Consider the following 18083-nt stretch of genomic DNA (forward strand, 5'->3'; position numbering starts at 1 on the left):
TCCTTCTTTCTTTCTTTCCTTCCTTCCTTCCATCAATTTCTTTTTATCCTCATCGTTTTTCATTCCTTTCTTATTTCTTTCCTTCTTTCATTTCTTCTACCTCCCGATCTTAAACAAACCCAATCCAAACCTAACCTAATTCTAAACCAACCCAACCAAACCAAATCCAACCCAACCTAATCAAAGCTAACTTAACTTAACTCAACCCAACCCAACCCAACCCAACCCAACCCAACTTAACCTAACTTAACCAAACCATAGTGGGTAAGGTGGTGAGCGTGGGATCGGGCAGACGTCCACGCGTAGGTTCAAATCCCATCAAGAACGGCCATGAAGCTATGCCATTTGTCGAGTGGTTTAAAGTTAGCTACATGTCAACATGTCACCATGATACCCAGGTTCTAGGTGCTTACACCCGAGATGCGCTTGGGTGGTGATATGGGCCCTAATATGGGTACGACTATAAATAAAATTGCCTGCGCCATTAATGGGTGGAAGCTTAACTGCGCTTCTAATACTCTTCAAGTTATCTACAAGCGCTATAGACCAGGACATATAAAAAAAAAAAAAGACGCTATAGGCCAGGAAATAAAAAAAAAAAAATAAAAAACCTAACCTAAGCCAACCACAACAAGCATTTTATTTTTATGCCTAACCTAACCTAACCTAACCTAACCCAACCCAACCACACCAAGCATTATTTTTTTTTTTTATGCAAGAGGGAAAGCTGGCCTAACCTAACCCATCCCAACCCTAACCTCACCTCATCTCACCTCACTAACCTCACATTTTCTCACGCAGACCCCTGACGGAGAGAGTGCTGGGGTACCTCCGTCTGTGTCCTTGGGAGAGACACTACGCCACTCCCGCTGCTCACGAGATGCCGCCCATATTCAACTCCGCCCACCCGCACACCGCCCACCGCCTATCCCTCGAGCCCTCAATGCTGCCCGCCGCCCCACGCCCACTCCACCCGCACCACGCACAGTTCTTCCACCAGGACATCCACCGACAGCATCAGTACCAGCTTGACAGGACTCGCTTCCCTACTTGAGGTGTGTGTGTGTGTGTGTGTGTGTGTGTGTGTGAGTAGTTTGTGCTTATTGTAGTGACGACGTTGACAATAATGGTAATAGTAGTGGTAGTAATGGTGGTAGTTGTAATGGTGGTATTAGTAATATAATAATGTTGATAGTGAGAAACTTAAGCATGGAATATCTCGCAAGTATGTAATAATAGTAATAATAATAATAATAATAATAATAATAATAATAATAATAGTAATAATAATGATAATACTAATAATGATAATAATAATAATAATAGTAATAGTATCATCATCAACAACAACAACAACAATAACAATAAGAGACGCAACAAAACGAAATGAAACAGAAAATATAAACGAAAAAAAAAAAACTTAACCGGAAAAATTAAAGAAATAAGAAAAATGATAAAGAAAACGAGAATGTCACAACCTGAGATGATGATGACAATGATGATGATGATGATGGTGATGATGATGATGATAATGATGATGGTAATGATGATGACAATGATGATGATGATGATGATGATGATGATAATGATGATGATGATGATTGTGATGATGATGACAATGATGATGATGATGATGATGATGATGATGATGGATGATCGTGGAAGAGGAGAAGAAAAAGGAATAACGTAAAAAAAAAATATCAAACACCAATATTGTAAATAAAGAGGAGGAGGAGGAGGAAGAGGAAGAGAAGAAGGAAGAGGAGGAAGAAGAGGAAGATTTCATGATAAGGAGGTTAAAATGGAGGAAGAAAAATGAATGATGAAAAAAAAAAAAATGATAGTGATAGTATGGAAATTGAGATGATGGTGATTGTGGTGTTGATGATGATGATGATGATGATGATGGCTGATAGTGATGATGACAGTGTAGATAGTGATTGACATTGTGTATTGTGAAGTTATATAGTGATTCAAATGATGATGATGATGATGATGATGATGGTGGTAAAGTGAATACGTAAGAAAGTTAAATTGTGATGATGGACAAAGAATGGTGATGAGAGAGAGAGAGAGAGAGAGAGAGAGAGAGAGAGAGAGAGAGAGAGAGAGAGAGAGAGAGAGAGAGAGAGAGAGAGAGAAGAAGAAGAAGAAGAAGAAGAAGAAGAAGAAGAAGAAGAAGAAGAAGAAGAAGAAGAAGAAGAAATAAAAAGGAAGAAAGAAAATAACAGGCAGAAACGAAAGAAAAATAAAAGAAAAAAAGAAAATGAGAAAGATAAAAAGAAGAAAGAAAAAAAATAGCAACTAAAAATATACTTAAAAAAAAAAAAGTACAAGACGAAGAAGAAGGAGAAGGAGAAGGAAAAGAAACAAGAGGAGGAGGAAGAAAAGAAGATAATAAGAAGAAATTCAATTCTCTTCACTTCTCTTACTAATAAAAAAGAGTCTCTACGGTTATTACTACGTGTGTGGAGTGGAAACTGACTCACAACAGATTACGTCCATTAAACCAGACGTGGGAATGCTAGCAGGGACTCACACTAAGCCATAACTCTCTGGGCATAAGGCTGATAATCTCGTGCTGTGGGGTTTATAAGGACCATACTTTGAAACCCTTCTGCCTCGCCTCTCCTCTACTTTCAAAAGGCTCTAATTGAAGTGACACGGGATTTTCATGTTGTTCTTAAGGTTCAGGTGACATATTAACATGATTTCGACATTATAAACTGTAGAAACACTCTTGGTAATTCGGCTAATCATCTCTGTGGCCTTTGAAAACAATCGTGGTGAGAGAGCAAAGCGTTCCTGAATGGTGACTAAATATGTACAAGTTTGGGGTGAAAGATGGGGCGTGCATCTCCGTTTTCTTCCTTAATCCCGTCGCTTTTGTACCATTGTTGCTTCAGCTTCCGTGCTTTGCCAGGTGGAGGAGGAGGATGGAGTTCGTGTGTGTCTAAAGCAGGTGTGAGAACTGGCGGGGAGGCGTAGGTGGAGGTGGTGGATGGGTCAAGTCCTGTATGGGAAGAAAGACGCGTATTTGTGGTGCGGTTTCATTTAACCAGCGCTCGAGTCTTTTACCGAAGCCGTGTCTGAACCGTTTCGAATCCTTGACGTGGAGAGAGAAACCAGTAGACTCAATGTGGAAGTATAGCATTATTAACCCCTTCAGTACCATGACACATTTTCATATTCACTCTGCTTACTATTTGGTGATTTTATACAGCTTCAGAAACCTATGTAGGAATGAAAATGTGAAGACTCTGGCCATTAACCTTCTGCTGACTTTCATAGACCCTTCCTAATGTAAATAAAATCATCTAATCACACCCAAAACTCATGGTAAGAATGCGTCCCAGTACTGAAAGGATTAAAAAAGCGAGAACGGATTTTTTTTAATGCCCTACCGATTCAAGTGACAGATGAACAAGATTTCTAAATTACTTGCAGGGAAACACACTTGCAAAACCCGGCTCATCCTCTGTGCGGCCTTTCAAAACAGTATTGGTTAGAGAGCAAAGCATTTCTGTACACGAGACATAATCTTTCCTTAGTTCCTCGTACCTTGAACCTGATGACCCGTGGATGAACGCTAACCTCTCCCTGACCTTCCTATGACCTCTCTTTCAGCTCATTGTGACCTTGCCGTGCCACTATTGTCTACTCTAAAGTGGCTCCTGGGTTCAAAACAGACTGTAGCTCATTGATGCTGTGTTTAAGGTTTTTTCCGCAAGATCTGACAACCACGCATTCGCCGGGACACAGATCGAGATCAAGGAGCCACTTTAGAGCAGGCGGAGTATAGCCTGTAATCACCGCTTCATGGCGCCTCGTATACCTTCATGTCTATCTATCTTCACGTCCTTCCCTCAGCCTGCAGTGACTCTAACATCCATAACCCCTCTAATTACTCTCCATGGCCTCTAAACAGCTGGATTGGTGCTTGAAACAGCTCACTGAAGGCTTGGCAGGATGTTAGGAGGACGTTGTTGTAGAGGCGAAGGATACCGGAGGATGTAGGGATGTAGGAGTGAAGGGTACGATTGTGGAGGTCTGGTAGGATGGTCTTGTGAAGGATACGGGAGGATGTATGGATCTAGGAGTGAAGGATACGATTGTGGAGGTCTGGTAGGATGGTCTTGTGAAGGATACAGGAGGATGTAGGGATGTAGGAGTGAAGGAGGTCTCATAGGATAGTCTTGTGAAGGATACGGTAGGATGTAGGGATGTAGGAATGAAGGATATGATTGTGGAGGTCACATAGGATGGTCCTGTAAAGATACGGGAGGATGTAGGGATGTAGGAATGAAGGATACTATTGTGAAGGTGTGGTAGGATGGTAATGCTAGGTAACATTCATTTTTGTCTCTTTTCCTTCTATATTCCAGCCTCCCACTGTTCCCTCCTTCACTATCCCTCCTCTAGTCTTGTCCCTCTCCCCCATTCCCTACACTCCCACCCCTCCACACCCTCCACTCCCCACCCCCTCCCTCCCTCCCTCCCTCCCTCCCTCCCTCCTTCACTAGTCCTATAACCTTGTCCCTTTACCCATTTTCTATTGCTCTACTAACTATGCCCTAACTTCCCCTTCATTATTCCGTCTTTAATCCTGTCTCTTTCCTCTTCTCTATATTTCTGCTCCCCTCCCTCTATCCCCTTCCTTCACCTATTCCCCCACTTATCCTGTCTCTTTCTCCTTGTCCTCTATATTCCTCTCTTCTTTATATTTCATCCCCCTCCTCTTCTTTCGCTATTCCTTCTTTAATCCTCTATTTCTCTTTTTTCAGACCCTCACCTTCCCCGTCTCACTGTCTCTCTTTTCTCTACATTTCAGCCCCCTCCCCCTACCGTCCCAGCCTCACCCACCCCATTCACACCTGTAGCCGCGTGTTTTGCAGTCACCTGTCCTTACCTGTTAGTTTCCCTGGTCATTTGTCTCATTGACCTAAGTGGAAAAGTTGTTTGTTTCTTGTATTTTCTCGACGGAAACTCGTATTCTTTGTTGTCTACCTGTTGATTAATGGTTTCTGTGCTCACCTGCCTAATTAACTTAAAACTCGTATTCTTCGTTATCTACCTGTCGATTAATGGTTTCTGTGCTCTTACCTGAAGATGTATTGTATGTATCTGTTTACCGGAATACTTATGTACTTATTAGAGTCACGTGATTTTACCTGAGAAGTCTTTTTTTTCCTATACACTCACCTGGAAATCCACGTTTTTTTTTTTTTTTTTTTTCATTTACACCATGTGGGCTTTCCACAGGAACTTATGGGCTAAAGAGGGTACTTTTTGTGGTACCTCCTATCTCAAAGTCCACCCGCTAGGAAACCGTTGCCCCGAGTGAGGAAACCCAACCTACACTCGGACCGTGGACATGATTCGAACACGTGCGTTTAGAGACCCCTCGGACCCCAAAGCATGCATGGTTCCACTGTACCACGGCGGCCCCCATACGCTGTTCACCTGTACTGTTTAATCTACTCAACCTGCCGTGCGTCCAGGTGTGCGTGAGTATATGTGCGTGTGTGTGTGTGTGTGTGTGCGTGTGTGTGTGCACTTAGCGGCGGTTATGTACTCTTTTACCTTTACCTGTGTACTTAATTGTGGCGCCGCGTCCTGTAGTCCCACCTGGCGGCCACCTGTAGGCTACTCACCACTTCTTTGTGTTCCAGGAGCCGCGAGTGACCTGCACAAAGTATAGATGTTGATTGTTGGTTGAATAAAGTGTATTTTAGAGTAAACTTTCTATTACTTTCCTGTCATTTTGAGGCTAATTTCTTTCCCTCGCTCCTCTGATGCTACTAAGGCCCATATGCAGAAACACTTTGCTCTCTCCCACGACAGTTTTGCAAGGCCACAGAAACGACTAGTAGGGTTTTTCAAGACAGTTTTTCCTTATGATAAACTGAAATTCTTGCCAATCCATCACCAGAACCATGAAAATACCCTTAAAAACAGGATTATCTTCGACTAGAGCCTTTGGAAAGCAGTGTTGGTGGGAGAGCAAAGCGTTTCAGAGAGAGAGAGAGAGAGAGAGAGAGAGAATTATACCAGCTGCTGTTGTGCGTCTGTGACTTTCTTTTTGTTGTTTATTTTCTTTGTTGTTGTTGTTGTTGTTACTTATTTGTGTTGTCTTGCACTGGCTTCGTTCGTTCTTTTTTTTTTTTTTTTTTCTGCTTTTTTTGTTTTGTTTTTTATTTCGAAGTTTTTTTTCTTTGATTTAGTATTCCAATATTTCGTTTTGTGTTGAAAAGGTTGTTGTCGTTGTCGTTGTTTTTGTTGTTGTTGTTGTTTTCTCTCGTTTTATAATACAGTAACAGCATTAGTTATTATTATTATCATTATCATTATTATTATTATTATTATTATTATTATTATTATTATTATTATTATTATTATTATTTTGTTGTTATTCTTATGTAGTAGTAGTACTCGTAGTATTTGTAGCAGAAGAAGTAGTAGTAGTAGTAGTAGTAGTAGTAGTAGTAGTAGTCGCAGTAGCAGTAGTAGTAGTAGTCACAGTAGTAGTAGTAATAGAGCAGCAGCAGCATTAGTTAGTAGTAGGTTTTTCAGTGAGAGAGAGAGAGAGAGAGAGAGAGAGAGAGAGAGAGAGAGAGAGAGAGAGAGAGAGAGAGAGAGAGCACGAAGACAAAACTTCCCACCATTTATATTGAACATTTTATTAAGTTTGGCAGCGAGTATAATGAAAACAATAAAGTGGACGCAACACACGAGACTTGAGACTTTACGACGCTAAGCTTACGATCCTAACATAATAAAACGAAATGTGTGGACAATTTTCAGTGTGGCATTCACCCCTGGAAGTTATGACAGCCACTGAGAACACATTTTTATTTATTTATTTATTTATCTATTTATTTACTTTTTTTTTTGCCATCACGTGAGTTATGGGCCATTTTTTTATCAACTGACTGAGCTCATTAACTAACTGTGCTAATTAACTGACTGTGCTAATTAACTAACTGTGCTAATTAACTGACTGAGATCATTAACTAACTGTGCTAATTAACTAACTGAGCTCATTACCTAACTGAGCTCATTAACTGACTGAGCTCATTAACTGACTGAGCTAATTAACTAACTGTGCTAATTAACTAACTGAGCACATTACCTGAGCTCATTAACTGAATGAGCTTATTAACTGACTGTGCTGATTAACTGACTGAGCTGATTAACTAACTGAGCTCAATAACTGACTGAGCTTATTAACTGACTGTGCTGATTAATTGACTGAGCTCATTAGAGCTCATTAACTTACTGAGCTCATTAACTGACTGACTGATCTAATTAACTAACTGTGCTAATTAACTACCTAAGCTCATTAACTGACTGAACCAATGACTGATCCGCAAAGCAAACAAGGTAACAAGTATCAAACTATGCAACTATTTCCCCACTCACTCACTGACTAAGAAGCGAAGTAATCATATAACTCACTCACTCACTCACTCACTCACTCACTCACTCACAAAACTAACCAAACACAAATAAGAAGATAGAGCAGTAACATCTAACTGAACCGAAAAAAAAGTATATAAACAAATACAAGATAGCAATTTTGATGGGAATTTCATTAACCCCTTCAGCACCATGACGTGTTTTCACATTAATTGGGCATACTATTTGACTATTTTATACAGCTTCAGAAACTAAGATAGTGAAGACTCTCTGCATTAATCTTCTGCCCTCCATAGACCCTTCTAATGTGAACAAAGCCGTCTAGTCATGTCGAAATTAGTAGTAAAAATGCGTCTCAGTACTGAAGAGATAGACAGACAGATCGATAGACAGATAAACAGATTGATACAGATAGACATATAGACAGATCATAATTACTACATTGCAGACAGCCAACAAGACAAAGATACGTCCTGTACTACTGTCGAAATTAGAGTAAAAATGCGTCTCAGTACCGAAGAGATACGGCAGCAGTAGAATCTTGCACCGAAGCATTGTGTGAACCGTTTCGAATCCTTGCCGGGCAGTTACCAGTAAAAGGGACAGGAACACGTAGATTGGATGTGGAAATATAACCTTATAAAACATTACGAGAGCGAGACACTATAGCAGAGGTCACACTAAATTTTCAAGCGTGTTTTTACCATCCAAGTGATAAATGAAGAACGTTTTTGCAGTGTTAACCAATTCAGTACTAGGACATGCATTCATATTCATTCTGCTTACTACTTGCTGATTTTATATAGATTCAGAAACTCATGTGTGGGGGGATTAAGATAGTGAAGACTGTGGCCATTAATTTTCTAACCTCCACAGACGCTTCCTAATATAAATGAAATCGTCTAATCACACGCAAAACTCAAGGTAAAAAATGCGTCCCAGTACTGAGGAGGACTAACAGAAAAAAAAAAAAACACTAAACAATTTATACCATCCAAATGAGAAACTAACAATCTTTCTACCAACAGAAAGAAAAACACAACTCACTCAACTAAACCCCCGAAAATAAACCAACAGAGAATAGAAAAATAAAACAACAACACAACAGAATAGCAACTTAAATTCTAATGTGAAAATTGGACACAAATTCCGGACATTTTAGGATAACGTGTATGAATTCTGACTGTGAGATCTTCCCGTCACAATCCACGTCCGACTCCTCCAGCACCTGCAGAGAGAGAGAGAGAGAGAGAGGGGGGGGGTAGGGGTTTTAGTCTTCACGGGTGAGAGAGTGAGTGAGGGAAAGGAGGTTTAATATTAAGGTAACATGCAGGTCAGGCTCTTTCCCTCTCCTTAATGAAAAGATATGGCGTGCGTTGAGAGAGAGAGAGAGAGAGAGAGAGAGAGAGAGAGAGAGAGAGAGAGAGCACTTATTCACCACTAACCTCTCAGTTTTACTACTACTACTACTACTACTACCACTACTATTACTACTACTACTACTACTACTATCACTTCATTTTCTACTACTACTACTACTACTACTACTACTACCACCACCACCACCACCACACCTCACTCCCACTACCACTAACTAGTACCACGCGTGACTACTCTTCTAACTTCCTGTAATACCTTGACTAACTAACAAGCGCTACTAATAACCACCACCATCACAACCACCACTAGTCCTGCCGTACCTTCGAAACAAGCTCAACGACTTAGCCACCCGTAACTACCACCAGCGCATCCTCCACTTTTATCTATTTATCTATTTATTTATTTATTTACTGTTTTGTGGGAAGGGGGAAGTCAATCAAAGGCAACAAGGATAATTACAAAAAAAAAGGCCCACTTGATTGCCAGTCCCCTTAAAGTTCACATAGTAAGTTAGCCAAACATCTGGAATAAATGTCGATGTTCCTTATAAGTATTTTCTATAAGGCTCAGTCTGCTTTCTTTCCACTTAGCTGTCTTTTTATCTCCCTTTCCCTCCTTTCTCTCTCACCTTCTGTATCTTCCTTCAGTCTGTCTATAGCCCCTTCAGTCTGTCTATAACCTACCTCGTTGATAACCCCTTCAGTACCATGACACGTTTTCATATTCACTCTGCTTGCTATTTGGTGATTTTATACAGCTTCAGAAACTTATGGAAGGGATTAAAATAGTGAAGACTCTGGCTATTAATTTTCTGACCTCCATAGACTCTTCCTAATGTAAATAAAATCGTCTAATCACACCCAAAACTCATGGTAAAAATGCATCCCAGTACTGAAGAGGCTAACCACCTTTACCTTGCTGACTATCGTGGTGTACTCTTCAGCGGACAGTAGGTCATGGGTCAGGTGCCTCACAGTCTCTCCCAGGTCAGCCTCTCCTAGGAACCCGTCCCCATCGAAGTCTGAGAAAGAAAACGGAAGATAAGCTGAAGAAAATGAATACTTGTTGTCAATCTGTGTGGTAAGAATGTAATATGTGTGACGAATGAGATTTTTTTTTTTTTTTGTGTGTGTGTGTGTTTTGAAATGCTTGCCAAAAAAAAAAAATGCAATGTATAAAGGAAGAATGCATGACCACAGCTTTGTGTAGTGTTTAAATCAGAGTCAAATGTTAAAAGGAGACAAAATTGTAGTGGTGTGAAAAATATAGTTCCAGTTTTCTTGTTCGGAAATTATGCGTTTTCGAGAAATAGAAATACATAAGAAAAGAAAAACTGTGCAAGCAAACTCAATAAATAAATGAATGAATGAATAAATAAATAAATAAATAATAAAAAAAATGGGGATATATTACACGAATGGCCACTGACTTTTGTAGAACTTATATGCAAATTGGATCAGATTTGTGTGGGATTTGTAACTTAACATATCCAGGCACCCTTCACCACACAACTGCCTCTCACCTCACCACACACTCACCACACCACTTTACCTCACCACACACTTATCAGATACAGTTCTAGCTCTCTCTCACGTCACCACACACTCACCATACATTCACAGCTTCACCTCACATCATCACACACGTCACCACACACATCACCCACTCACAGCTTCTTTCTCACCCCACCACACACTACCATAGACTCACCACACACTCATAGCACCTCTGTACCTCGCCACACTGTCATCACACACTCTCGGCCTCCCATCATGTCACCACACACTCACCACACACACCGCACACTCAGAGATCTTTTTCACATCACCACACACACACAATGCACACAATTCCCACCTCACATCACCACTCGCTCGCCCCACACTCACAACTCTCTTTTATGTCACCACACATTCACCACACACACCACATATACCTTCCACCACAAGTCACCACACACTCACGATACACACCCAACCTCCCCTCACATCACCACTCACGCACCACACACTCCAGCTCTCCCGTCACTACACACGTCACCACACACACACACCACATGCTCACAGCTCCTCCACACATCACCACACACGTCACCACACACCTACGATACACACACACACACACACACACCTCCTCTCGCATCACTACTCACTCACCAAATACTCACATTTCCGCCACATACCACCACACACTCATCACACTCACCATACACCTGCAGCTTCTCTCTCTCTCTCTCTCTCTCTCTCACTTCACCACACACACACAATACACACATACTTCCCTCTCACATCAATCACCACACACTCACATCTCCCCTCAGTCACCACACACTGATCACACTCACCATACACCCTGAAAGCATAGGTGGCCTTCACGTCCCTAGGAGAAGACTCACTGAAGACAGAAAACATCTCCAGGAACTGCTCAAAGGTCAGCCCTCCGTCAGGCGACTCTCCGAACACCTCACACACTCTGCGCCTAAACGGGTTCTCCTGCAGCGAGTAAGTAAGAGGTGAGGAGTGGATCTGTGTGTTTTGTTCTCTTGCTAACTACTGTATTTCTCAACTTGGCTTCATTTTTTTATATACCATGTGGGCTTTTCACGGGAATTTCTGGGCTAAAGGGGATATTTTTTGTGGTACCTCCTATCTCAAAGCCCACCCGCTAGGAAACCGTTGCCCCGAGTGAGGAAGCCCAAACTACACTCGGACCGTGGACAGGATTCAAACCCGTGCGCTTGGAGACCCCTCGGACCCCAAAGCGCGCATGGCTCCACTGCACCACGGCGGCAGCTTTACTGTTTAACCTCTTATTCCATCTCCCCCATAGCAAGAAGTAGTGATTGGTGACATAAGGGGAGGTGCATATGTACCGTCAGTGTGTGGTGACGTGTTGGGAGCTGTAAGTGTGAGGTGACGTGTGTTGTGAGTGTGTGGTGAGCTAAGGAGTGAATCTGTGAGTGAGTGGTGATATAAGGGGAGGTGTATGTGTACCGTGAGTGTGTGGTGACGTGTGTGGTGAGTGTGTAGTGAGTGTGGTAAGGTGAGGAGGTGCTCTGTAGTGATGTATGTAGCGATTCACAACACCAGCGCCTCTGTATACTCTTAACAGGCACTTGCAGGTAAGAAAAGAGTTAAAAGGGCGTGTTTTTAGGTAGAATAAAGTGGATTAAGATGATAGGTGAATAGAAAGAGTAAAAAAGAAGAGTGATAGGGGAATACATATATATAAAAAAAGAGTAATATAAGGAAATAAGGGGGGAAAAAAGGAATAAAACGGGGAAAATCATACAAAAAGAGTCATACAAAAAAGAAAAAAAGAAAGAAAAAAGAAAAAAATAGCAAATCGGAAAAAAAATCATAAAAAAGATAAATGTAAATGAAAAAAAGTGAAGAAAAATGTAAAAAAGAATAAAAAAAATAATAAAAAAAACTCGTATAAAAAAATGTGAAGAAAAAAAAAAACCAAAACAAAAAAATCAAGTTATTAACGAAAAAAAATAAATAAATAGGTAACCGCTCATTCTTCCCTTCTGCCTTCCTGAGCTGACCTTACCTTGAGCTCCGGGAGAGTGTTAAGGTCAGCGAAGGATGCTTTGAAGGAGGAGGTGATGGAGGGGTCCAGCTGGAGGGGAAGGTTACCGCCACACACCTTCCGGAACAGCCTCTCTGCCCTGGGAAGGAAGAGGAGGAGGAGGAGGAGGAGGAGGAGGAGGAGGAGGAGGGAGAGGAAGTAGGGAGGTGAAAGAAGAGGTTAATATTGACGGAAGTAATTGGTAGGAAGAGAAAACGGAATGGGGTATTGAGAACAGGAAAATGAAAATGAAGCGATAAAGTGAGATAGCATTGGCAGAGGAGGATGATAAACAGTGGGTATGGAAAACAGGAACAAGCAAAGAACAAGATGAAGAAGAAGAAGAAAAAGAAGAAGAAGAAGTTAAAAAGAATCTACTACTACTACAACAACAACTACTACTACTACTACTACTACTATTTCTACTACTACTACTACTACTACTACTACTGCTACAACAACAACAACAACAACAACAACTACTACTACTTCTACTACTACTACTACTACTACTACTACTACTACTACTACTACTACTACTACTCACCTCAAAATGTTATTCCTTGTAAGAAACGTACACGCCTGCAATACAAACACAAAGAGAAATAAAAGGAGGAAAAATAAAGAGAGAAAATTATATACGTAGTAAGTAATCGCAATTCCCCTCAAAAAAAAAAAAAAAATATATATATACAATTAAATCCCGTACAAATATAACATCATAGACTTACACTATTAAAAAAAAGATACAGAAAAATAGAAAAAGAAAAAGACAATAGACCTTCTAGTAACACACACACACACACACACACACACACACACACACACAAATGGATAAGTGATGGAAAAACAGGATAAACGAATTCACTCAAGTTAAATATGTACAATTAAGATCAAACAAATCAATAATCAGGCCTTTTTTTTTTTTTTTAGTCCCACATCGTTAATTGCACAGGTAAGCCAGACAGCAGCCATCGTAAATAGAAACTGAAGACTTTGAATAAAAAATGAAGACTTAGAATACAAAATGAAAGAATTTAGAATAAAACCTGAAGGGGCTTAGAATATAAAACTGAAGGGCTTAGAATCAAAACTGAAGGGGGTTGAAATAAAAATTGAAGAGGCTTAGAATAAAAACTGAAGAGGGTTGAAATCTAAACTGAAGGGGCTTGAAATAAAAACTGAAGGGGCTTAGAATGAAAACTGAAGGGGGTTGGAATCAAAACTGAAGGGGCTTAGAATGTAAACTGAAGACGCTTAGAATAAAAACTGAAGGGGCTTAGAATATAAAATTGAAGGGGCTTAGAATATAAAATTGAAGGGGCTTAGAATATAAAACTGAAGGGGCTTAGAATAAAAACTGAAGGGGCTTAGAATGAAAACTGAAGGGGCTTAGAATATAAAATTGAAGGGGCTTAGAATATAAAATTGAAGGGGCTTAGAATATAAAACTGAAGGGGCTTAGAATAAAAACTGAAGGGGCTTAGAATGAAAACTGAAGGGGCTTAAAATATAAAACTGAAGGGGACTTAGAATAAAACTTGAAGGGGTCTTAAAATCATCGTACATTAAGTAACGCCCAGTCTGTTCCACCCACCCCAGCACTGCGTCAGTTAGGGCCTGTGGGGGGGGGGGCCGAGATGTGGTGTTACATTAGATTTGACTAGTTTGAAGTGTGTTTTCGGGGCGTTTGAGGGTGTGTATTGGGTCGTTTTTAGGGTGTTTTGAGAGTGTTTTTGTGGCATTTTTGGGGTGTTTTTGGGGCGTTTGAGGCTGTTTTTGAGGTGTTTTTAGGGTGTTTTGGGGATGTTTTTGGGGTGTTTTGGGGTGTTTTGAGTGTATTTTTGTGGTGTTTTTGTGGCGTTTTGGGGCGTTTGAGGGTGTTTTTTCGGATAGTTTTGTGTGTTTGCCCAGGTTAACAGTGACAGGTAGGAACAGACAAGTTAATTACGAGTAGAATGGCAACTGAAACACATAATTGAATACAAAATACTATTAATAATTCACTTAACTCATATTCACTAAGCTGCTCCTCTGTGAATGCTGCTACTTTGTTTCCCATTGCAGTGGTAGTGGTAGTAGTAGTAGTAGTAGTAGTAGTAGTAGTAGTAGTAGTAGTAGTAGTTGGCAGGGTATCTTTTCAGGGCCACCTCTCTACACACACTGCCGCCACATCTATGGTAATGTGTGTGTGTGTGTGTGTGTGTGTGTGTGTGTGTGTGTGTGTGTGTGTGTGTGTGTGTGTATCATTATTGATTGTGCATGTATGACCACGCCCTCCTATAATGGTAGGTGTGGTGGTGCTGGTGGTGTAGGTGTGGGTGTGGGTGTTATACTACTGCTATTACTACTACTACCACTACAACTACTACTACTACTACTACTACTACTACTACTACTACTACTACTACTACTACTACTACTACTACTACAACAACAACAATTGCTACTACTACTACTACTACTACTACTACTACTACTACTAGCAATAACAACAACAACAACAACAACAACAACAACAACAACAACAATAACTACTACTACTACTACTACTACTACTACTACTACTACTACTACTACTACTACTATTACGGTTTGCTTTCTCACCACGCCAATGTTCAAAGGCCACAGAGTTGAACAAGCGGATTACCAAGACTGTTTCTCTTGCTAATGATGCCGAAATCTTGTTCATCTGTCATTATAACCATAAAAAATAACACTAAAATACTGTGTCCTTTCAATACATACCTATCAAATGGAGTGAAGATAAAGGGATGTATCATTATTACTGTAAGATTCTAAAATATTTCTGCGCCACATCTTCACTACCCTCACAAGGCCCTGTAGCTGTAGTTATTTGAGTTTTCAATGATACTTTTGCGGTATTAGCGACAAATTGATAAGATTTCTGTATTAGTAACAGGAGAAATAGTCTCGAGAACCCAAATTATTATCTGTGTGGACTTTGAAAATAGTCGTGATGAGAGAGCAGAGCGTTTCAGAATACAGGCCTTATTCATTCCGTCAACAGCACGTCTTAGAGAGAGAGAGAGAGAGAGAGAGAGAGAGAGAGAGAGAGAGAGAGAGAGAGAGAGAGAAGGAGAGTATGTGTAATCAAGCATGTAATTGCCTGTCACGTATAGCTATAGCCTATTTAGATCTCAATAAACTGATAACTTAATAAGGTGATGTAAAGTATAGCCTAGTAGGACATTATGAAAGTCTTGTAGCCTAACGAAACTGTATTGAAGGGAAGTATTTAGTGACTCCATTCCAGTGTAGCTTAAAACTATTCATCTGCTGGCGCCAAATCAGTGAGATCAAATGAGCATCTAACTCTGGATAACAGCTTGTATAATGAAATAGTAAAAATAATACCAAAGTGCACTCTAATGCGTTATATAGAGTAGCGTAATGACTGTAACGTGTAGGCTGTATTATCACCGTCTCAGATCTAAGGTGTTGCACATGGAGGGAGTCAAGTCTAGTGATGCCAAAGTGTCGACATCACTGAGCGTCAAACTTCGTACACAATATCATAAATAAAAAACTCACTTTAAAGTCTAATCGCATAAAATAAAGTACAAAATATCAATCAACGCATTTTTTCAACATGTATATTCAACTTTAACTCATAACTTGAAGCACATCTGAGTTGATAGCAAAAAAAAATTAGAACCATCAGGCACCATTTGAGTAGTGAGGCAGTTTCGTTTGGCGCGATACTGTAGTGAGTAGTGAGCAGGTGTTTTATCATTTTCCGCTAAATAACTCGTAGCGCGGGACTCGTGAGTGCTCCTGAGAACTCTAGAAGGATCCCTGAATCACGAGAAGGGGGAAGTGAAGTGGAATAAGTGCGTGTGTGGTTGTGGCAGACAGAAAAATAAGGGGTTTGATTTGGCAGGCCTTTAAATGTGACGTGGCGGGAACACGTGGTGGTAGTGATGGTGGTTGTGGTGGTGGTGGTGGTGGTCAGTGTCTTCATGGATTCCTCGTCCCTGTGAGTCTTCCAGCACCTCGGCAGCCCCCCAGCAGGTAAGGAATGGGTAGTGTAAGGCAGTGTAAGGTATCAAGGGGTGTGGGTGTGGAAGAGAGGAAATTAAGTGGATATGATATTGCCTCGCCTTCCTGTAGGAGTGGTTGACGTCCGTTTTCTTTGATAGAGATGAGAGACTGAACTAAAAAGGTTATCCACTTTTTTTTTTTCTAGTGTGTATTATTAACCTCTTTTTTTGTATTATTTTATGGTTTGGTGAAAATAATGAAAGCTTAATTTAGTGATGTGATTTTTTTTTGTTTATTTCTTTGCATTTCTCTGGGTTGCGTGCGTGGGTCAAATGAGCTGAGCTGTTTGAATCACGCTGGTAAGATGCGAGTTTAGAAATGCGTGTCTGTATTAGTGGCAGGCTTGTCATGTTAATCAAATGCATCAGCGTCACTCATTGGTGGAATTAATAATGTGTGTGTGTGTGTGTGTGTGTGTGTGTGTGTGTGTGTGTTTCATAATATGTTGTTGATCTTGAGGTAAATGTCCTATGAATTATCTCTCACACTACTACTACTACTACTACTACTACTACTACTACTACTACTACTACTATTACTACACTCGTACGAAGGCTTTGAGATGAGATACAGGAAGGTAAATTAACAGAGCCAGGCTGACCAACATTCTCCGCTGTGCTACGTAACACCTGCGCTTTGTATCATCTATGCGTCCGTGTGTGTGTTAATTGGTGGTGTGATTACTGATGCTTGTGTTAAAGTGAATGGAATGGAAGGGCGCGTGATTTCAGTAATTGGCCTCGTTAATTGTTTTTTTTTTTGTGTGTGTGTGTGTGTTTTGTTGATGGTGATTTTGTTTGTTGTTTTTTATTTACTTCATTTTCATTTATTTCATTATTCATTTGTTGGTTGGTTTATCTTTATTTTTGTGTTTCTTATCTTTTGTCTTTCTCTCTTTTTTTTATCAGTTTTATGTTTTTCTACCTATCTATCTGTTTATATATCAATTCTAAATGTTGTTTATTTACCTATCTATCCTATTTATCTGTTTATCTATCTGTCTGTCTGTCTGTCTTTATCTATCTATCTATCTATCTATCTGTCTATCCATCTATCTGTCTGTCTGTCTGTCTGTCTGTCTGTCTGTCTGTCTGTCTGTCTGTCTATGTAACTAACTATCTGTCTGACTGTCTATATCCTTCAATTTATTTATTTACTTATTTATTTATTTCCGTAATTATTCAAGTTAGGTTTGGTCACATGGCTTTTTTCATGTGTTTGTGATTAGATAAGATTAAATTCATCACATTCATTTAGTCTCTCATTTGATTTTGGTTCTACGTATGCTAATCTATGCTATGTTACGTTAGGTTAGATGAGTTTTATTTATGTAGGAGGGACAGCTGGCAATGGAGACAAAATATGAAAAAAAAGAAAAAAAAGGACTAATATGTTACCAGTTCCCTAAAAGACATAGGAGTTAGCCAAAATTTAGGGACCAATATCTCGACACCTCTGTCTCTTAAAAGGAACTGATGTTATGTGAGATTAGGGGTTTTCGTTTTTGTAATAGTTGTTCAGGTTTTTGTTATATATAGTTTTTTTTTTCTTTTATTTATTTTTTTGTGGTTTTCGTTTTTGTAATAGTTGTTGGAGTTTTGTTTTCATTTTTTCACCTTTTTTTTATTCATTTTTCGTTTTTGTGA

At 40.0% G+C, this 18083-nt stretch overlaps 1 protein-coding gene across 1 annotated transcript in view; it reads right to left on the reverse strand.

Annotated features, from left to right (window-relative positions):
- Window positions 1-8283: 8283 nt before the first annotated feature.
- The window catches only part of LOC123501508 (calcium and integrin-binding family member 3-like), a 12315-nt gene continuing 2515 nt past the window's right edge, over window positions 8284-18083 (reverse strand). The window contains exons 3-7 of the mRNA XM_045250363.1: window positions 12920-12954; window positions 12355-12472; window positions 11144-11291; window positions 9714-9820; window positions 8284-8647 (exon numbers count right to left, since the gene is read on the reverse strand). Coding sequence (XP_045106298.1) covers window positions 8537-8647; window positions 9714-9820; window positions 11144-11291; window positions 12355-12472; window positions 12920-12954 — 519 coding nt within the window. The 3' untranslated portion in view covers window positions 8284-8536. The remainder of the gene's footprint in view (window positions 8648-9713; window positions 9821-11143; window positions 11292-12354; window positions 12473-12919; window positions 12955-18083) is intronic.

The sequence above is a fragment of the Portunus trituberculatus genome, chromosome 9 (genome assembly GCF_017591435.1).
Source record: "Portunus trituberculatus isolate SZX2019 chromosome 9, ASM1759143v1, whole genome shotgun sequence".
Taxonomy (NCBI): Eukaryota; Metazoa; Arthropoda; class Malacostraca; order Decapoda; family Portunidae; genus Portunus; species Portunus trituberculatus.